General features: G+C 39.4%; 1 protein-coding gene across 1 annotated transcript in view; it reads left to right on the forward strand.

Moving 5' to 3' along the window:
- The window catches only part of RXFP1 (relaxin family peptide receptor 1), a 50,591-nt gene that overhangs the window by 21,473 nt on the left and 10,959 nt on the right, over positions 1-18,159 (forward strand). The window contains exons 3-10 of the mRNA XM_055714980.1: positions 9,754-9,855; positions 10,785-10,890; positions 12,752-12,823; positions 14,355-14,426; positions 15,457-15,528; positions 16,370-16,441; positions 17,244-17,318; positions 17,612-17,683. Of these exons, the coding sequence (XP_055570955.1) occupies positions 9,754-9,855; positions 10,785-10,890; positions 12,752-12,823; positions 14,355-14,426; positions 15,457-15,528; positions 16,370-16,441; positions 17,244-17,318; positions 17,612-17,683 (643 nt within the window). The remainder of the gene's footprint in view (positions 1-9,753; positions 9,856-10,784; positions 10,891-12,751; positions 12,824-14,354; positions 14,427-15,456; positions 15,529-16,369; positions 16,442-17,243; positions 17,319-17,611; positions 17,684-18,159) is intronic.

The raw sequence follows: 18,159 nt of genomic DNA on the forward strand, positions 1-18,159 counted from the left end.
GAGTATATGAAACAAGCAGAGAAGCAACCAGCACAAAAAGCATACACAGATCTTCCAAGTTTTGTTGTAGAAGTCTTTAAATGCCCTTGAAACAAGCAGTAAAAGACATTAGTGCAAAAGAGAACAACATCAGAGGAGCCTCTGAAAACGCTGAAACTAGTTACTCCAACTATTGTAGCAATTCTGTCCCTTTCTTTCTAATGACTAAAGTTTTCTCATTCCCCGCTTCATTCCTACACAGATATTTCTTGTTGTAATCTTTGAGATGATTTGCAACGTTAGTCCTGTTTCATGCCCTGCATGCCTGGTAACAGCAAAATATGATTATAAATATTTCAAACTGAACTGGACCCTTGCTGAGAGATGTGTTTGCAGATGTGCCGCAATGGTCGTCCACACGCAGCCCAGGCACGCAAAGATCGGCTTTGTGGTGCCTTCTTCAAACAGTCTTCCTCTCTCACTTCCACCGTGCTCTTCACGTCCAAATGATAAACATAAAACTAAGGTCTAGAGAAGTGAAATGACCTGAAATTAGGATCGTAGGCAGAGCTGGAAACAGACTCTAGGTCTCAGCCCGCTGTGTTAGTGCTTGGCCTCGGGGTGTGGGCATCCCGTTGACCAGCTCAACCTCAGCATTTCTTCCACTTCTGGATAAAGGTGAATTGCAATCGATATGTTACAGTAGGGCGAAGCCGCTAGTCTTTGAAAACACATGCCTTTCTCACCTAGTTGGGTTTCCAAAACCAATAAAATGCTGTGTGTGATATCCTGATGGAGAAGAGCTTGAGGCAATGTAGTAAACTGCAATAAGAGGAGGAGGCTGGCAATTTATCATGCCCAAAGTGATGGGAAGCACTTTTGGAACTATCACTAGATCACCTTAAATGTGCATGGAGAATATAATCTTACCTTTTGAACTTGAAAGCATAATCCCTCAAGTAGAAGTGGGTATCTCTGCAAAATTGTCATGAATATGATATTTTAAAATAAAAAATATTTGTTTAAAGTTTTATGATTTGTCATAAAAGTTTATGGGTTTGAGGGCTTTCCTTTTTTAGTCTTGAATAGGGCAGTAAATTTTTCCCTGCTTCTCCGCCCCATGCGTATCCTTCCTGAAGCCCCGAGTTCTTAAAAAGACTGAGCGCGCTGTGGAACAGTTTAGCCTGCATCATGTTTCACTTGGAGTTATTTCTGTATCTGTTAGCAAAACTCAAAATGTGTGGAAAACCAGTATGTAGTAATTCCAGCATCCTTCTGTGCCCAAGCTTGATTAAAGCTCAAGTTGGCAAAGCAGGGCGAGTTTGATAGTGTTTTGTCCTACTGAGACTACATTTGATTTCAAATGTAATGGCTTCAGCCTAATTTTCCAGGGAAGAGCTTTTCCTGATTGTTTACAGCTGTAAGATTTGATTCTGTAGCTACTTGATGTTTATAGATGGGAGGTTAGAACATGTGTTTGCTGCTTTTCTAAACGTGAGCAGGAAGGATAGATACTAGGCATAATCACAAATTCTGCACACTTAATGCTATGGCAGTGTTGGCATGGGAATTGTTCCTGAAACACGTGAAGAGTATTTCTTACATCAAAGACATGACTGCTGCAACATCACTGTTAATATATTCTAAACAATCACTAGGCAAAGCCCTTCTGAAGCCCAATGGCATAGCAGAAGTGCCAAGTACATACTCATGAAAAGCAGCATTTTGGAATCTCGTCTTTGACAGTGATGCTTAATGATAAACAAAGCAAAATTAAAGCTAACAACAGTAGATAAAAACAACAGTTGATTTATGCAAAATAAAAATAACAACAGTATTTGTGATGTAGCTTTCACTGAGTCCACATGTGTTTTATTAACCTAAAGTCCATCTTTGTTTAGGTGAACAAATTCTGACATGTGACAAATTGCGAAAACATGAAAAGTTAAATTATAACATAAATGTACTCCACAAATTTGGACAGAAGACAAACGTTGCCAGCAAGCATCTATGGATATTCTTTTTAAAATACCAACTCTCTGAGTAGCTTTAGGAAAACAAAAATTCTTAATGTGCTCCCAAATTAAGTATTGAAATTTTAAAATTTACTCATAGAAATTACATTTTCTTTTTTAAAGTTTTCTGATATGCCATCTACTTAGAGGGCTGGATGAGCACAATTTTGGCCTAGATAAGGGTCAGCTTTCTCTGAATAAAATTTTCCTACTATTATGTGTGGTGATGAAATTGCGATGCTATCAGTCTAACAACTTTTGTGCAATTGTCTCTTGTAGATACATCACTGGGTCAGTTTACCACTCTATAGTCATATCATGCTAATTATAAAGTACTGCAAAAATTCTCCATGCAGTTAATTTTTAAACCACTGAGATACTGAATATTTGTTTTTCCTGTGTGACCTTCTAAGATCTTTGTTGTAATTGACCTTCATATTCCATCCATTCTGCTGGATAGTCAGCATGATTTGTTCATCATAACTGTAAATTAGCTGTGATATGAATATAATGCCAGTTCTTGGGGAGAAGCCTCCCAGTAAATTGCAGTGTACCTTTCCTAAGTTTCTTGTTCCAAAACCACCCGTCAGCTTTTGAATTTAATTTGGTACAAAGTTGTAAATGGAGAAATATAGAAACGTAATCAGATCTCAAAAGGTACTGAGCTTTTCTCCTTTCAGGGGGAAACTCTGGACTTTACATCCTACCTGGACAATTAGAAAATGTATTTTATGATATGTCTTGAAGTCTAAGATTAAGCCCTACTGCTTTATCTCTATCATATTTAGCACTACGTATCAGCATCCTGCAGCTACAGGTTCTGAAAATTCCCTGGATGTAAGTACAGGTGCACTCATTTTTTTATAAATAATTCTGCTTTCAGATTTAAAAGTTTTCCCTAACTTCCATTAGGGTTTGATAGTACCCAAACATGCAGTCAAGATCTACATAGTTGTCGGATTTATGATGTTCTGTTCTAATTAAAAATGCAAACAAAAAGGCCAATATAAAATCTCCAGTCGTACCACCTGGACTTTTGACCACAAAGTGTCTTACGAAGCCAGGCCAGGCCTGGTGAGAACTAACATCAGTGGGAAGTGCTCCCACTGTCTCCAGTGAGCAAAGAATCATAACTTATCTAAATTAGGAAATTAATGAAAAGTTCAGATGTCCCAGAAAAACAATGTTCGTGACTCATGTGCTAGCCTTCCTAAACAGTACTGGAAAAGACTGTTTGGAAGCGTTGTGCTGGTAGTGATTTTTTTTATTTATTTTTTTTCTCTCTAGATGAGATGAAGTACTCTAGGTTGTGATCTCCTGCAGTTTCTCACAGAAACAGAAGATACAAAATACAGTGTATTCCCGTGCAGTCTGTGATACAAAACTCTTGTAAATAAATGCCTTAATTCTTCTTAAACTTAATTGGGGATTGAGTGGATATGGTTTAGGCTTTCTTTAAAATTAGGATTACTGTCGTTTCACACTACTGAATAGTTGTCTCAGAACCGGTTGTTGAAATAGGTTCGTCATTTACTACTGGTAAATCTCTAGAGGAAACTTTTCTGTGCAAATAACACAGGCAGAAGTCACAAATAAATATTTATTTAATATTTTCTAGATATATTATTATTTAAAAATATATTTTAAAATATTAAAAATAAAAATTAATTTTAAAAACCAAACCAAAAAAATAAATAAAAAGTATTTTAACATAAAAAATGTTAAATATACAAACCACAGAATTCTTACTAATTCCAAAAATGACATTGCATGCATTGGGCCTAACCCCTTGCACCTCTGCAGGCAGGGTGGTTTCACCATGTGCGAGGCACCCGAAACCAGCGGCCCCTGCTGCGGCGTTGGCTGCCCCCCTGCTTGCTGGCATGATGACGGGCAGTGGGAGGAACACTGGGCCACTGTGTTTCGTTTTATCTTTTCTCACAAGCAGGCTCTTTAATTATGCAGAGTAGTTAATGGAACAAAGTAGCCTGAGCTTCTTTGAGAGCAAAAGTTTCCTCAGTGTTTAGAAATTTGGCTGCTGGACAATTTTTCTGATAGTCCCATGAAACGTTTTTTTTGGCAGTTAGGCAGTGGTTGTAGTGTGTCTGCATTTTATTTTTTAATCACAGTGTCATAACCACATTTTTCCAGTCCGGTGAAGCAAGAACAGGCATGCAGTTTTAATTTAAGATGTTTCTGACTCTCCAGAGGAGTTCTTCACAGGCTAAATGTATTTACCATTGTGTTACTCCAAGCCCTAAGAGGTCTCCGAACAAAAGGCACATCCAGCTCCCAGCTGTAAGGACCACGCTGGATGTTGGTTGAGCTCTTCTGGCTCGTAGGCTGGAGATCACGGAGGTTTCCGAGAGAGCAGGGGCAGGGAGTGGCTGTTTGAAGTCTTGCATCTATTTGCCTCCAAAAGCGCCAGCCTCATCTGTCACCCCGCACCGGGCAGGCGTCGGGCGGCTGACGTGCCTTGCTGAGTTAGTTATAATGTACTACCTCTTGGGTTTTTGAAAGGGCGTATAAAATTCAAGGATGAAAGTAATAACAACCTATATAGCTGTCATGCTGTTTTCATATGTGTTTCTTTGAAGGTCTATAAACTTACAGGGGATTATTGCAGTCATGTAGAAGCATTAAATCATCTCCTAGTCTTCCACGGCAGAAATCTAAATTCCTATGGAGTGTTTCAAAACATCTCAATGAAAGACATATGTTTTAATATTACAAGATTGCTCATAAGGGATGAGAAATTTCAGAGAGTGTGAGCTTCCCATTTTTGCCTCGGCACATTGCAGAAGATCTTGATGACTTTATATTTCAAATTAATACTAATAATGAATAATGTTATAGCTAATCTCATCTTTTCCTGGCCTAGTATTTTTTTTCCATCATACTTGAAATGTGAGATTTAAATGTATGAGACACCATTCAGTTTTGAGCCTTAGATAGTACATTCTGTTTATGAAGCAAAAAGGAAACACTTGGAAATCAGCAGCATGCTCAAAATACAGCAAATACTCAGCCAAAGATCAGTTTAAACACTCAGCAAAAGATCAGTTTCAAGCTTCACATGCTGATTTTTCATGTAGGGCCAAATTTTATTCTCACTGTCATTGTCGTTCATCCGCAGTATATGGCACTGAAATAATCAGGTTTACACTGCTGTGCAAATATCAGCAAATGGAAGAGCTCTGCTGAAGTTCTGGAGGCTTTTGATCAATTTTGTGACCGAGATCTTTAAATATTGTTGATAACTAAGAGGAACTTTCACTAGAATTATGTCTCTTCTGGTCTCACTGTAGTGCTTTACTGAGGGAACTTTAAAGCACTCTGTTTTATGGATGTATTCATGCCATTATCTTATTCTAATTTGTTCTGTCACATTTATTTAAAAAAACCCTGCAAATACTTTGAGAAAAACAGAATAGAAAATCAGATTAATCTATATAGATTAGAAGTATTGTTATAGAACCTGGAAAAGTCCCCTCTGCAAGTGTTTCACAGGAATACAGATACAACATGGAGAAGATATTCATCTTTTGGAAATCTGAACCTGCCTGTTTTCTTAGAAGCTGCACTGGATTAATAAATTGTTTTAAAGTCAAGAATAAGCTTTTGTAAGTGTGTAATCTAGCTAGTCCAGGGAAGTATGAACCTTATTTGAAATGATTTAATTCCTCTCTGGGTTTCTGTGATTGCATTGTCACGTAGAATTAGGCAAGCTACGTGCCAACCGACAGGTACAGGACGCGGTCAAAGTGCAGTGACACGCAGGTTTTGTGTGGCAAATTGCTTTGACTGGTAGGTGTCTGGGTCTAGGTTCTTCATTTTCTCCACTTCGGTGTCTGAATTGGGGCTGTGAAATTCACTCCCAGAGTTGCTCCAGGCACTGCAACACTCTGCTTTGTATAATCTCTGTGTGGTTTTGGTCTTAGGGTAAGTTATTAGGCTGTATCAGTATGCCCCAACACTGTGGAAAAGGGCAATTCTATTCCTTCGTCTTTAAATGTTTTAAAAAGAATTGCTTCTTGTCTGGAGGATACAGGTTTTCCTTGTTGTACTAAAAGATGTCTTTGTGAAAAGCCTGAAGTCATTTCTTACAGCAAGAGAAAGTATATTTGAAGAAATGGCAGAAAGAAATATGTCCATGGGTTATGACCACCAAGAGCAAAGGTGAAACCAAAGGGTGACATAGAGTCTCTTTAGAGTGCTTATGCACTTAGCTGATAGCACTTCTCTGCATAATATAATGCACGAAGGGGAAAGTCGTATGGGTAACATCCTGTTCATAAGCTTCATACTAAATAAGAGATGTGTCTTTAATTGAGCAAAGCTAGTATTTTCTTGGACCTGTCACTGAAAGGATTATTCCAATCTGTAGTTTGTCAGGCTTAACATACTCTTTCTCATTCCTTTCCCACCAGAAAGGGCAATTGACAACTTCTAGCGAGGAACACTATATTAATCTGTAGTCAGATAAGTCCACTTTACAATTACTTATTTCACTTATCCCGCGTAGGGGAAGATTTGCTGATGCCTTGTTTTCTCAGATCTCATTTTTTACAGAAGTGCAGCCAACACAATCTATTTTAGGACTGGCTCGGGAAAAAGCAATTTCTCATCTGAGCTGTACTCCCCAAATGATAGATTTGGGATTTCAAGACCAGTACTATTACCAGTCATTTCTTAAAGTGTTTGGAGAACCTCGTCTCAACAGAGTTAAACAGGTCACCAACCTACCATATAAACTCTAAACGATCACCAAGTGATTTACGGTTCTGGCATTGAGTGCTTCACCAAATGGTTGTACTAAATATAGTTATTTGCACAACACATCCTTCTGGGATTTGACAAAACAGTTTGTATAAAATGAAGACTGTCCCAGGCTCGGGTGCAAAGCTTGGCCAAGAGCAAACATTTTGTAAAGTCAGAAAACTTTGAATAACTTGTTTTGTTATATTCAGATATGCCTTTGTATTTCTACTAGAAGGCAGGAAAATCAATGCCATGAGAAAAGCCCGTTATTTCAAATGAACTGACCAAAAACTCCAGACAACTGGAATGCTTCTAGTACAAAATAATTCATCTTCTCTCTTCTCTCTTCTCTGGGCATTTTTTCCCCTTCTCTTTTATGGCCACCCAAAAATACACAGCTGCCTCTTGACTTCCTTACAAATGCTGGTGAACTTCTCCTTTGTAGTGAACCGCTCCCTTGCTCCCATTGCGGTAGGAGGTACTGCTCACCCTTTTTCTCTGCAGATGAAAATTACAGTAAATGATCACCTCTTGTGCATGCTTTGTCGTATGTCAGAGCATTTTAAAAATACTAAAAGGTGGACTAAAATCTTGTCCATCCACTCTTCAGTGTCAAAAGGGAAACGCAGAAAAATGATCTATGTTCATTGGCTTACTGGAGGATTAGAATTTATGGCTCTTACCTATATATTCAGAATCTGCAGATAAATGGTTAGCTGTCTATAAAACTTTCTATTAATGTAGCTATGAATTAGAAAGTCCACAAATATTTTGAGACTGTATTTCTGACTGCAGAATAGTTACTTGGTATGATTACATTCCGAGAATAGTCTCATTTTTAATACATCTTTACAGATTTCTGTTTAAAAATCTTCAGTGAAAGGTTCCTTTCTTCTTAATTCTCACTCCTCTGCCTACATTGTATTCCACTGGTTTCTTCAGGTCCCACTTGCTGGGTCCAGTCTTGCAAATGAAATTCAGTGGATGTGTTCCAGTTACATGTTCAGCAATAGTGAGAGGGGAAACCTCGTTACAGCCCCAGCTCCAGGGCCGTGAGTTGTGGGGCTCTTGCTGCCTGGCGAAGGATCTGTTCTCGCCGCTTCATCAACTACAGGTTCCACGTCACAGGTCGTCCTGAAACTGAACTTCTGCTGAGCATTTAAAAGAGGCAGGAGCAATATTTCTGCAAGTTTGCCAACACCATTCATTTTGTCCAAAATGCATTAGGCTGCTTTTGAATGTCAGCTTAACGATCTAAACTGGCAAAACTACTAATGGATCAGGGCATACCCGGTGCTCTTAAGGAAGTTTGCAAGATTTGTTTAAATATCTTCTCTCAGTGGGAAGCTGGCATTCTTGCAAGGCATAAATTAATCCACATTGGTTTTTGAGCGAAGGTGGCACTTTTCAAGTCTGTCTTTTCTCTTAATGGAGCAATTCCTGAAGACAGAGATTCTGGATTGCCTTGAATCTTTTATCTTTTCAATTTATGCATAACAAACGAATAACGAGATAAAAGATAGTTTGCCTAAAGTTACTTAATATTTCATAATATATATTAATCAGCATGTATAGTACATTTTTCCCCTGTGAAGTGAAAAGCAGTGAAGAGGCAGGCATCTCTGCGAACAGTTCCATCTGCTGACACCCTGCAGGCAGACTTCAGGAGATGCTCTCAACGTGGTTTCCCTACCTAGCTGAGGAAACAACTGACTTGTAATGTGACATGAAAAATGAGACACCATTTCAGAATGGGAAAAGTTGCAAAGAAGTAAATATATTTTATTTCTCCCTGCCTACTTTGAAGCCAACAGATAGAGTAGTAATGCTTACGTGAATATAAAGATTTACAGAGAAATGTCCGTGAGGAATTGTATTTAACTAAACAATTACCACGTGAAATTGCAGGGTGAAAGATTGTTGCTAGCATATCATAAAAGTGAAGACTTTAATGACTAGCAAAGCAGAGCCATCCTGAGAGTTCTCATGTAAATGTTGTTTGACTGTAGGTCTCCTTACAAAGTAATGCTTTCAATTAGCACTGATGCTTTGCCTCACCAGCTCGTGAGTGCCATCCTAAGGAGCATTTCTGCTATGGTGCGTATTCATTAAATAAGATGCTTTAAACTAAAAGTCTGTGGGTGTTGTCAAAGCTGAAAAGAGGTCAGCCAAATTAATAAAACTAAAATTGGATCAAAGCTCTTGAAGGCAAGTTAATTTTGGGGGGGAGGGTTGGGGGTGTATTCCTGCCCTGTTTTGTAAGTGGTTACCTGATCAGTTAATTTACAAATATACCACAGATTTCCAAGAAACAGGTCCGTAGTTGTGCCCAGCACCACTGTATCTGGAAATCCCTGTTTGTGGGATTTGTGGGAAAGGTCTGCTCTCCAGTTTTTGCCTTTGCGGCCATAAACCGCGCTGTTCCAGTACATCTATACACAGTGACCAAACCGGCAATATGGAACAATGCTTTGTTTAAGAAGATGCATATTAAGCTTCACTTAAACATACTGACTTGAATACGTTACAACACATCACCTATTCTTTTGACAAGCAATGTTCATTAGGCCTTCATCTAGATTTTCAGGAAAGCAATGACAGGCTGCACTAGCGTGAGTGAGGCAGTCAGTGCAGCAGTCACGCTGGCTTTCCTGACAAAGGGACAAACCAGCGTGTTTACGGAGGTAGGAAAATATGGTTGCCTCTCAGTTATAGACTCCTACGTAAACACAAAGTTCTAAAGTGAAAGATTATACTTTTTCTGTGCAACCGTCACAGAAAATGCTGTTGTTGAAGGTATACTAAACTGTTCCTGCATGCAGCTTACATGTGAACAGCCAGCTGAATGAAAAAAGGGTCAGCTAATGGTCTATGAAATGTTCTGGAAAAAACATGTTATTTAGATAAAACTTGATGCAACTATATTTAGTGTATTTTTCTACCTTCTGTTTCTATTCTAATGTGTCTCCTATTTGTGGTTTGTTTGGTTTTTTATTAGAAGACAACAATGGATGGTCTCTGCAATTTGATAAACATACAAAGGACAAATACTATAAACTGAAATCTCTGTATGCATTTCAGACGAAGACACCTGAGTGCTGTAAGTAATTACAGATATTATTTGTGTGATTGTTACTGGTGATTCCTAGAAAGAAATACACAGCCAGTATGCTTATCAGAAAGAGAAATACACAGCAAAACTAGGAGAAATACACAGAAAGAAATACACAGCAAATATGCTTATCAGAAAGAGAAATACAATAGTTTCATTTATAGTAAACCACAGTTAATGTCTCAGACGAATGAAGGCACTGAAGTTAGTTTCAGTTCTACTAAGAGCAATTAATTTTCTGTAAGAAAAGTGGCAAACATATGCCAATTAGGAGGACACTAAAAATCTTTATCTGAATATTTTCATACTGCTGGAAAGACCATGAAATACACATCTTCCAGAGTGAAATGAGGGCAACATTCCTCCAAATTCACTTCTTTGTACATCAAAATATTCTTACAAACTAACCTGCTTCAGCGGGCACACATCCCTGTGTACAGGTTTGCTGATACTGCTGTCTGCTCTCAGTACTGACTTACTGACTCAGAGCACAGAAACGGGGTGAATGGGAGCAGAGACTTGATGACCCATTTGCATCCCATCTTCACCTGGACAGAATTGTGCTCGTGTTAGTAAATATAAGAGGACTTAATAATAATAATAATAAATAAATAAATAAATAAAAAGAAAAATCAATCCATGCCAGATTCCTCTATATCAAGCCTAAACCTCAGGAGCTTTTGCAAGCTTTTTCACAAAGGTCAGAACGTGACATAATTTTTTGTTTCCCTTTATTGTTAGGTTCCTCCCAGGTCTAAATCAATTACATAAAAACCTGTGCCTTAATATCTGTTTAACACAGCTTGGTGTGTCTGTCTGTGTGCTCACTGTTCTTTTTCACCATGTCTCTTTTCTCCACACCCCGTGACACGCCCCACCCCCCTTTTTGCCTCACCCACGTTCTTGCTGTGATGCAGCGGCAGCTGCTGTGCCAGCAGAGTGTACCTGCCAGGGGCTGGAGGTCTTCTGCAATGCTGCCAACCTGCGTGCTGTGCCAGCAGTCTCTTCAAACATAACTCTGATGTAAGTAGAGCAGACAGGTGAGCTCTGGCTCTGCTCAGGCCTGGCTATCAGTCCTACAGCGTTTTCACAACTGCAGCCTTATGATTATGACCAGTTGGCTCAGCTGGTGCTTGCAAAAGTACAGTGTCTTTCTGTTAACAAGTTCTTTAAGGTTTTAAGTGTGGATTTTCCCTGCATAAAAGGATTGAAAAAGAACTATGCAACTCTGGGTGAAGTGATCATTTCATGTCTGTAACAGTGACTTGAGCTAGCAACCCTTTCAGGAAATCTAAAGAAAACTTCAACCATTTCCACTTCCAGAGACGTTTCCTTTTAAGACACAGTGCTTAGGACCTTTTTATTACTCTATGATCCTGCCAGTATTCCCAGTCTGTATTCCTGCCAACAAAGTCAATAACCTTTAACTCAGTGGAACTACTTGCTTGAGCAAATCTTTCTACTTCTCATTTGATGTCTCTGAATATGTCGTTATTTAAAAGAATTTAATCTGGGCTGGGTCATCATACAGACACCCATGGTGTCCTGGTTTCAGCTGGGATAGAGTTAATTTTCTTCTGGTGCAGTGCTGTGTTTGGGGTTTGGTGTGAACACTGTTGATAGCATGCTGACATTTTCAGTTGTTGCTGGGTGATATTTATATTACGTGAAGGACTTTTCAGTTTCTCAGTCCCTACCAGCAAGAGGGCTGGAGGGAAACTGGGAAGGGACACAGCCGGGACAGCTGACCCGAGCTGGCCAAAAGGATATCCCACACCATGGGGCTTCATGCCGAGTATATATGAACTGGGGCAAAGAAGGAAGAGGGGGACATTCAACATCATGGCGTTTGTCTTCCCCAGTAACCATTATGGGAGACAGCCCTGCTTCCCTGGGGATGGCCGAGCACCTGCCTGCTGGTGGGAAGCAGTGCGTGAATTCCTTGTTTGGCTTTGCTTTGGTGTGTGGCTCTTGCTTTACCAGTTAAACCGTCTGGCTCAACCCACGAGTTTTCTCACTTTTATGCCTCTGATCCTCCCCTGTCCCACTGTGGGGGGAGTGGGCGAGCGGCTGTGTGGGGCTGAGCTGCTGGCTGGGGTTAAACCAGGACAGTACACGTAAGCCAAACTTTTGGAAGAGATCAGAGAATGGTTGATATTGCTCCTAGTTTGCACATCACAGCTTGAGAGGCTGTTTCCCATGCGGTGAGCCGAGGGCAGCACCACCTGTCCTCCCTACGGACCCCCCGAGCAGCGGTACGGGTCTCTGTCCAGTACCAGTCCATGCCCACTGTGGCTGGGGCTCTCCTCCTTGGGTCCGTGTTCAGACACCTCAGTGCTTCATAACACAGATTGATGTGGAATGACAAATACGTATTTAAACTGGCTGTTGAATCAGTGTCAACAAAGACTTCAAAAACAAGGGCCCACCTCTAGAAAAAGCTATGAGCAGGTTCAGCTGGGTTTTGGGCTCAACTCCTCTAATGCAACCGTGCCCTGGACCAGTTTTGTTCCTGACAGGACACCTGAATCGGTGCCCAACGGAGATGGGGACATAGGCACACATGCACTGGGACGTAAGCTCTATATGCATTTGAGGTTTGAAATAAATCTGTAGTTTACATTCAAATCTTTTTAACTCCTAGGTTTAACTATTATTTTGTTAGCTGCTCTGGGAACATGGAAGAATTTTTTTGGATGATAAAAGTATTTGGCTTACCGCTTAAGTAGATACAAATACTCAGACAAACAGAGGTAGCGTATTCAGATGGTTTCATGTTGCTTTTATATTTAGCAATGTGAAAGCTGCTCTTTTTGAATAACAAAAGTGGCAGCACTGTAGGAAGCTGGGAGAGTAGTTTTACTGTGTGCATTCATTCCTACAGGTCTCTTCAGAGGAATCTGCTAAGGAAACTTTCTGCTGACATTTTCAAGAAATACCAAGACCTTAAAAATCTGTAAGGGAGTGCTTAAATTCAAAATATCTATTTAGTGCCTTAAATATTCATTTTCTCCCTCTCCCGTACACATGCAGAGAGCTTAACATCTAAGTGACAACCCTTGGTTTATACTTAAAATTCTGTTTTGCCTCATCTAATTGTGTAACCTGTTTGGCTCAAGCACCTTGATTTGCCATCTCTCTGTTTGCAAAACCATAATCTCTGCACATTTATTTATATTGACTATACCAGAAAAATGCTAAACTTTCATCATGTCTGAGGGAAGTTACATTTAAAATGAACAGTAATATGCCAAAAGAAATTAAATCCATTTATTCTGCAAAACAAAAAACTGGAGACTTAAACTTGCCATCGCTGTGGGAAGCTCACTCACCTGGTGCTTGGTATGCCTGGGACCAGCTTGATGATGCCTCAACTAGCCAAGTTGTTATGGCAACACAATCAATACTGATATGTTTTATGACATGTGACGTATGTGTTCAAAAATCATAGCCTGTAATGACTTCTATTTATAGAGAATTAGTGAAATTAAGAATGAAATGCAAAAGGCTAAAGCAGGGCTCCTATGTCACCAATGCAAGGCACTGAATAGTCCTGGAAACTCACGGGAGTCTAACTTTGGTGGAAGCTGTGCTGTGCTGCAGCACCATCTGGTGTCACAGCTTCAGTGCCAGTAAGACCTCAAAGCCTTGGAAGATGTTTCCGTTAAAAGAAACGCATCCCCACCTATCTGTACAAAACGTTCCTTTCCAATATTGATCTCACACCTTTCCGATCCACAGCTGTGCTCTTCAGAAAGCTCTGCTGCGGTGTTTGACACAAAGCGATTCTGTAAAAGCGAATTTCATGTTTCTCGCTGCTTTTTAATAGGAATGCATCCAGATGCTTTATTAACTATAATTTAATTCAAAGGATTTATGTTGAAATATTACTCAGAGAATAACACTACAGTGCTTTAAAATTCTTTGAAAAGGATTTAATGTTTGCTGCTGAAAATATTTTTTAACTCATAATTTCACCAAAGTAGATAAGCAGAAGGAAAAATTAGTATTCTTTAGTTTACAGATTAGTAGGATTCACTTTACATTTTTGTTATGCTATCTTAAAAATGCAGCATTTTGAAAATTCTCTGATACTATAAACAGAAAATTTAAAAGCACGTTTTAACTTGACATTTGCCATGCAAGATTTTGTTTGTAGCAGGGCTCTGGATGGAGCTCGGGTCAGGCAGGTGGGAGCTGCAAGGTTAGGACCCACCAACAGCCATTTCATTTTCCATCTCAGGCAAACCAAGCGTCCCTTGGAATGAGCTCCAGAATTCTCTTGGGGATGCTGGGGGTATTCCTTTTAAGACACATTTGCAGCTGTATCTGTGAAATGGTTACTGTCACATTGTCCATCTTGCCACTTTAAGGTGTGACAAGTCTGACAGCTTCAAGTATCACACATGCGTTGTTTAGTTGATATGTTTTAATTGGGGGGTTATGCTTGCCCCCAACTAGGTGTTGTTGGGTTTGTATCTTCTCAGGTATCTTCAGAATAACAAAATCAGAGCTGTATCCGAACGTGCTTTCACAGGTTTATACAACTTGACAAAACTGTAAGTATTGCTTTTCCAATACGGAGGGAAAAAACAGCGGAAAGAGCTCTGAGTCGCTATGGACGCCTCTCTTATTTGTTCCAGTGTTGGGAAGTTGCAAAATGGTCCAAATCTGTAACTCAGTGATTGGATTGAGAAAGCAAAGACAGATTAAGAGCTATCTGTGCAAATTTATGTGACAGGGCAATGCTTTGCAAATACAAGTGAGCTCCTATTCCCCAAATCCTCAGAATGGAGGGAGACAGTATGGTAGTTACCCTGCAGAAAGTCAGAGAGGATGAAAAAGGGATAAAACAAAAGTGAGAGCTTATGATGGCTGAAAACTCTCTAACATTGTTTTTTGATTTACAGAAGCAACCCAAAGTAACCAGTATCAGTAATGAAAAGCACACCTTTTTTATTTTACAGCAGCTTTTTGAAAGGTGCTTCAAACTGAAAGGAAATGCTCAGTGAAAGAGATGACACATAAATTGCTTTGCTCGGTTCAGTTTTTTGTTTCTGCAATGTTTTTAAAAGGAAATTTTTAAAATGTTGTACCTCTTATTTTTTCCATCCCATGAGTGTGGTTGATTATCTGTTATTACAGCTGTTGTTACTGCCTTCCCAGAGCAGTTGTAAGTTCTCACCCTTGATTTCCCAGCTTTTCCCATGATTCTGGTATCTACATTTGTGACTGAGGTTCTTAGCAAAGACTGAACGAGATCCTGGGAACATTCATGGATTGAATCACTCCACAGAAGGAAACCGGGAAGGGCCTAAAATACAACACAATGAAAATACTTGGCTTGCTGTGTTCTCTTACAGCTAAGACAAAATGTTCTACATAATCGCTCTGGAAGTCCTCACTAGAGAGAGTCCCGCCTTGCTCTCAGAGGGGCGTGAAAATTACCATAATGAAAAGTGATAATTATGAAAAAAATTAGTGGTATTCTGATAAATTATCAAGGAGAAAGAATCTTAAAACTCACTTTCATGTGTCTGATGCTAATTAATAACTGCATTCATTTGCCTTTGTTTGGTCTTGGTTTAGATACCTGAGTAACAACAAGATAAGCAGTTTGAAGCCTGGTGTCTTTGAAGATCTCCACAGACTTGAATGGCTGTATGGTTTTTTATTATTTGTATCTTTATTTTCTCAAGGGATAACTAAAGCAAGACAAAGAAATATTTGAATTGCCTTCTTTTCTGTGCATAGCAGTACTTAGATAATAACTAAGGAACTCCTGTTGCACTGTACAAGGTAAAAACCCGATTTACTTTGATGAGAGCAGAAATCAGTCCTTGGGCCTTAATGGCTCCAATGACTGATGGCTTTTACAATACTAAATAATGTTTATTAGTAATTTCTTGTTACAAATTAACATATGAAATAACTCAGATACTATAAAACAGTAGAAAGATCATTTTGGGGGCAGGTCTTTCCCTGTAAATAGTGCTTGAAATGTCACAGACAAAATGACTCTCAATCCAAAATATTAGTTTATTACTGCTTTTCAGACAGATGAAAATAAAATATTATTTGGACTCAGTAAAGTTATTTTTTAAAAAAGCAAATAATAACATGCCTAACATTTTTCTGTGTGCTTGGAACTGTTGGATTGCTGTGGAACACTGTTACGTTGTGCTGCTTTGTTTTCACAGAGAATCTATTCAAAGTGTCTTGATCAAAGAATTTTGAAAACTTGCAGGAAAACTTTTTGAAAAGTTGAAAGTCATTATTTTCTCTAAGTTACTCTATTTAGTTTTTTTTAAATTGAGTTCTTCTGAAAGGAAATTAATTCAATGAAAGCCCTGACCTGCTAAGGAGCGGTGCATTCATTTTTTAAGTAGTTTGAATGGACATTTAAAGAAATCCACTTTGAAGTGTGTTACTTTTTATCATCTGTTCAATTAAAGACTGCAGTCAATGACTGATCTGATACATGCTTTGCTGTAATTTGTAGGATAATTGAAAACAATAGGATAAATCGGATCTCTCCATTAACGTTTTACGGACTCAAATCACTTATCCTCCTGTAAGTATGGAATAGGAACCTGAAGTGTTATTTAAAAGAACAAAACAGGAAGGGCAGATATATAAAAACCGTTTTATAATGGCTGTGCTTGCTCGCCACGGCATGCTGGTGGTACACCTGCAGCTCTTCCTTCCCCCCAGGCTGGATGTGCTGGAGAAGGAGGATTCTGGCAGCGGCAGACATGCGATGTCTGGAAAACCACAGGGAGATGGGTGGGAAAAATGGTGAAAAGACATGGTCACTGAGGGGGCACAGCCGTGGCAGCCGCAGCAGTGGGTGCCAGTTGTCCTCCAGGGCGGCGGTGCAGGGGGGTCCCCCAGAGCTCCTGTGCCCCGGCAGCAGCCCAGCCCCCTCCCCAAGACTCTGTCCATAACCTGCCACTGCCCTCTCCAGCCTCAGCGACACGGGACCCTCTTCCCCTGCAGCCAGGGGGGAACCTCCACCCGTATCCCCCTCCCTCCGCCACCCACAGAAGTCACATGTTATGACCGAACCGTCAAAATATTTCTGTTGGCTTGCTATGTCTTATTTAAATAGCAGTGCAGCGAACATCTTGCCTTTACCTGGTAATTAACAAGTTAAGGATAAAATACCGCCCCACAGAACACCACGGGGAAAAAATGTGGAAGTTTAAGAAAATAATACTACCTTCAAGACTATGAGAAATGAATCAAGCTTTGACTGCCTTTTTTTTTTTTTTTCCAAAAGTACAAACATAAAAGACATTATTTTTTTTCTGTAATGTAATTTTTGGCAAATATAGCCAGCTATATACTATTTCTTTTCTTTTTTTTTTTTTCAGAGAGATGATGAATAATTCTCTTGCTCGTTTGCCTGATAAACCTCTGTGCCAATATATGCCAAGACTAAACTGGCTGTAAGTCTACCTTACATCACTAGAAAAGTATTATTGTCTTTGTATATACATACATATGTCTATGTATGTATTCCTTGCCGCTTTTTCCTAACGGGGCGCTGGATGTTACAGAGTGCCTGCTGTGTTGCTGCAGGGTTGATGACCTGAAGTCATCAGTTAACCTGCAGAACTGTTAGATGTATGCTTCTCGCTCCCTGCTGTGCAGTCATGAAGTTCTGGTAGTGTTTTTAATTACCTTAGAATAACTGCCTGAATTTATTTTCAGTGATCGATGTTTTCTTTTTATATCCCAGAGACCTTGAAGGCAACCATATCCATCATGTAAGAAATGTCACTTTCATCTCCTGCAACACTTTAACTGTACTGTAAGTAATAGGATATGCTAGCTAGCAGGAGTGAGCTACGCTTGTGCTGAACAGTCGAGGGATTCATCAAGTTAATATTAAAGGCTTTCTGAGTATCGTGGTTATTTAGATCTTAAGGAGGTTAAATCAACATTCTTGGTTTTAAACAAGCGCCATACAGAATAACCGCTGTTTACATTTATAGCAAAGTTCAGCATTGATAGATGCAACCAAACTTCACTGAAGTGATTTGGACTGATACTAAAACTTAGAAATTTTCATTCTAACTTTTTACTTGAAAAAGGAGGCTAAAATCTCGTTTAAAAAATGCAGCAAACATAAGAGATACATAGCTTGTTTCTTCATGTTAAAGAGTTTGGCTTGTGGATTGGCTGGCTCATCAATTTTAGAATTTTCCCTGAAGTTTCTTTAATGATGAGGTAATCATCTTCAGAAAATCCCTTCCACTTTTTGATAGATTAGTAGGCTCCACCGTA

The sequence above is a fragment of the Falco cherrug genome, chromosome 1 (assembly GCF_023634085.1).
Source record: "Falco cherrug isolate bFalChe1 chromosome 1, bFalChe1.pri, whole genome shotgun sequence".
Lineage (NCBI taxonomy): Eukaryota > Metazoa > Chordata > Aves > Falconiformes > Falconidae > Falco > Falco cherrug.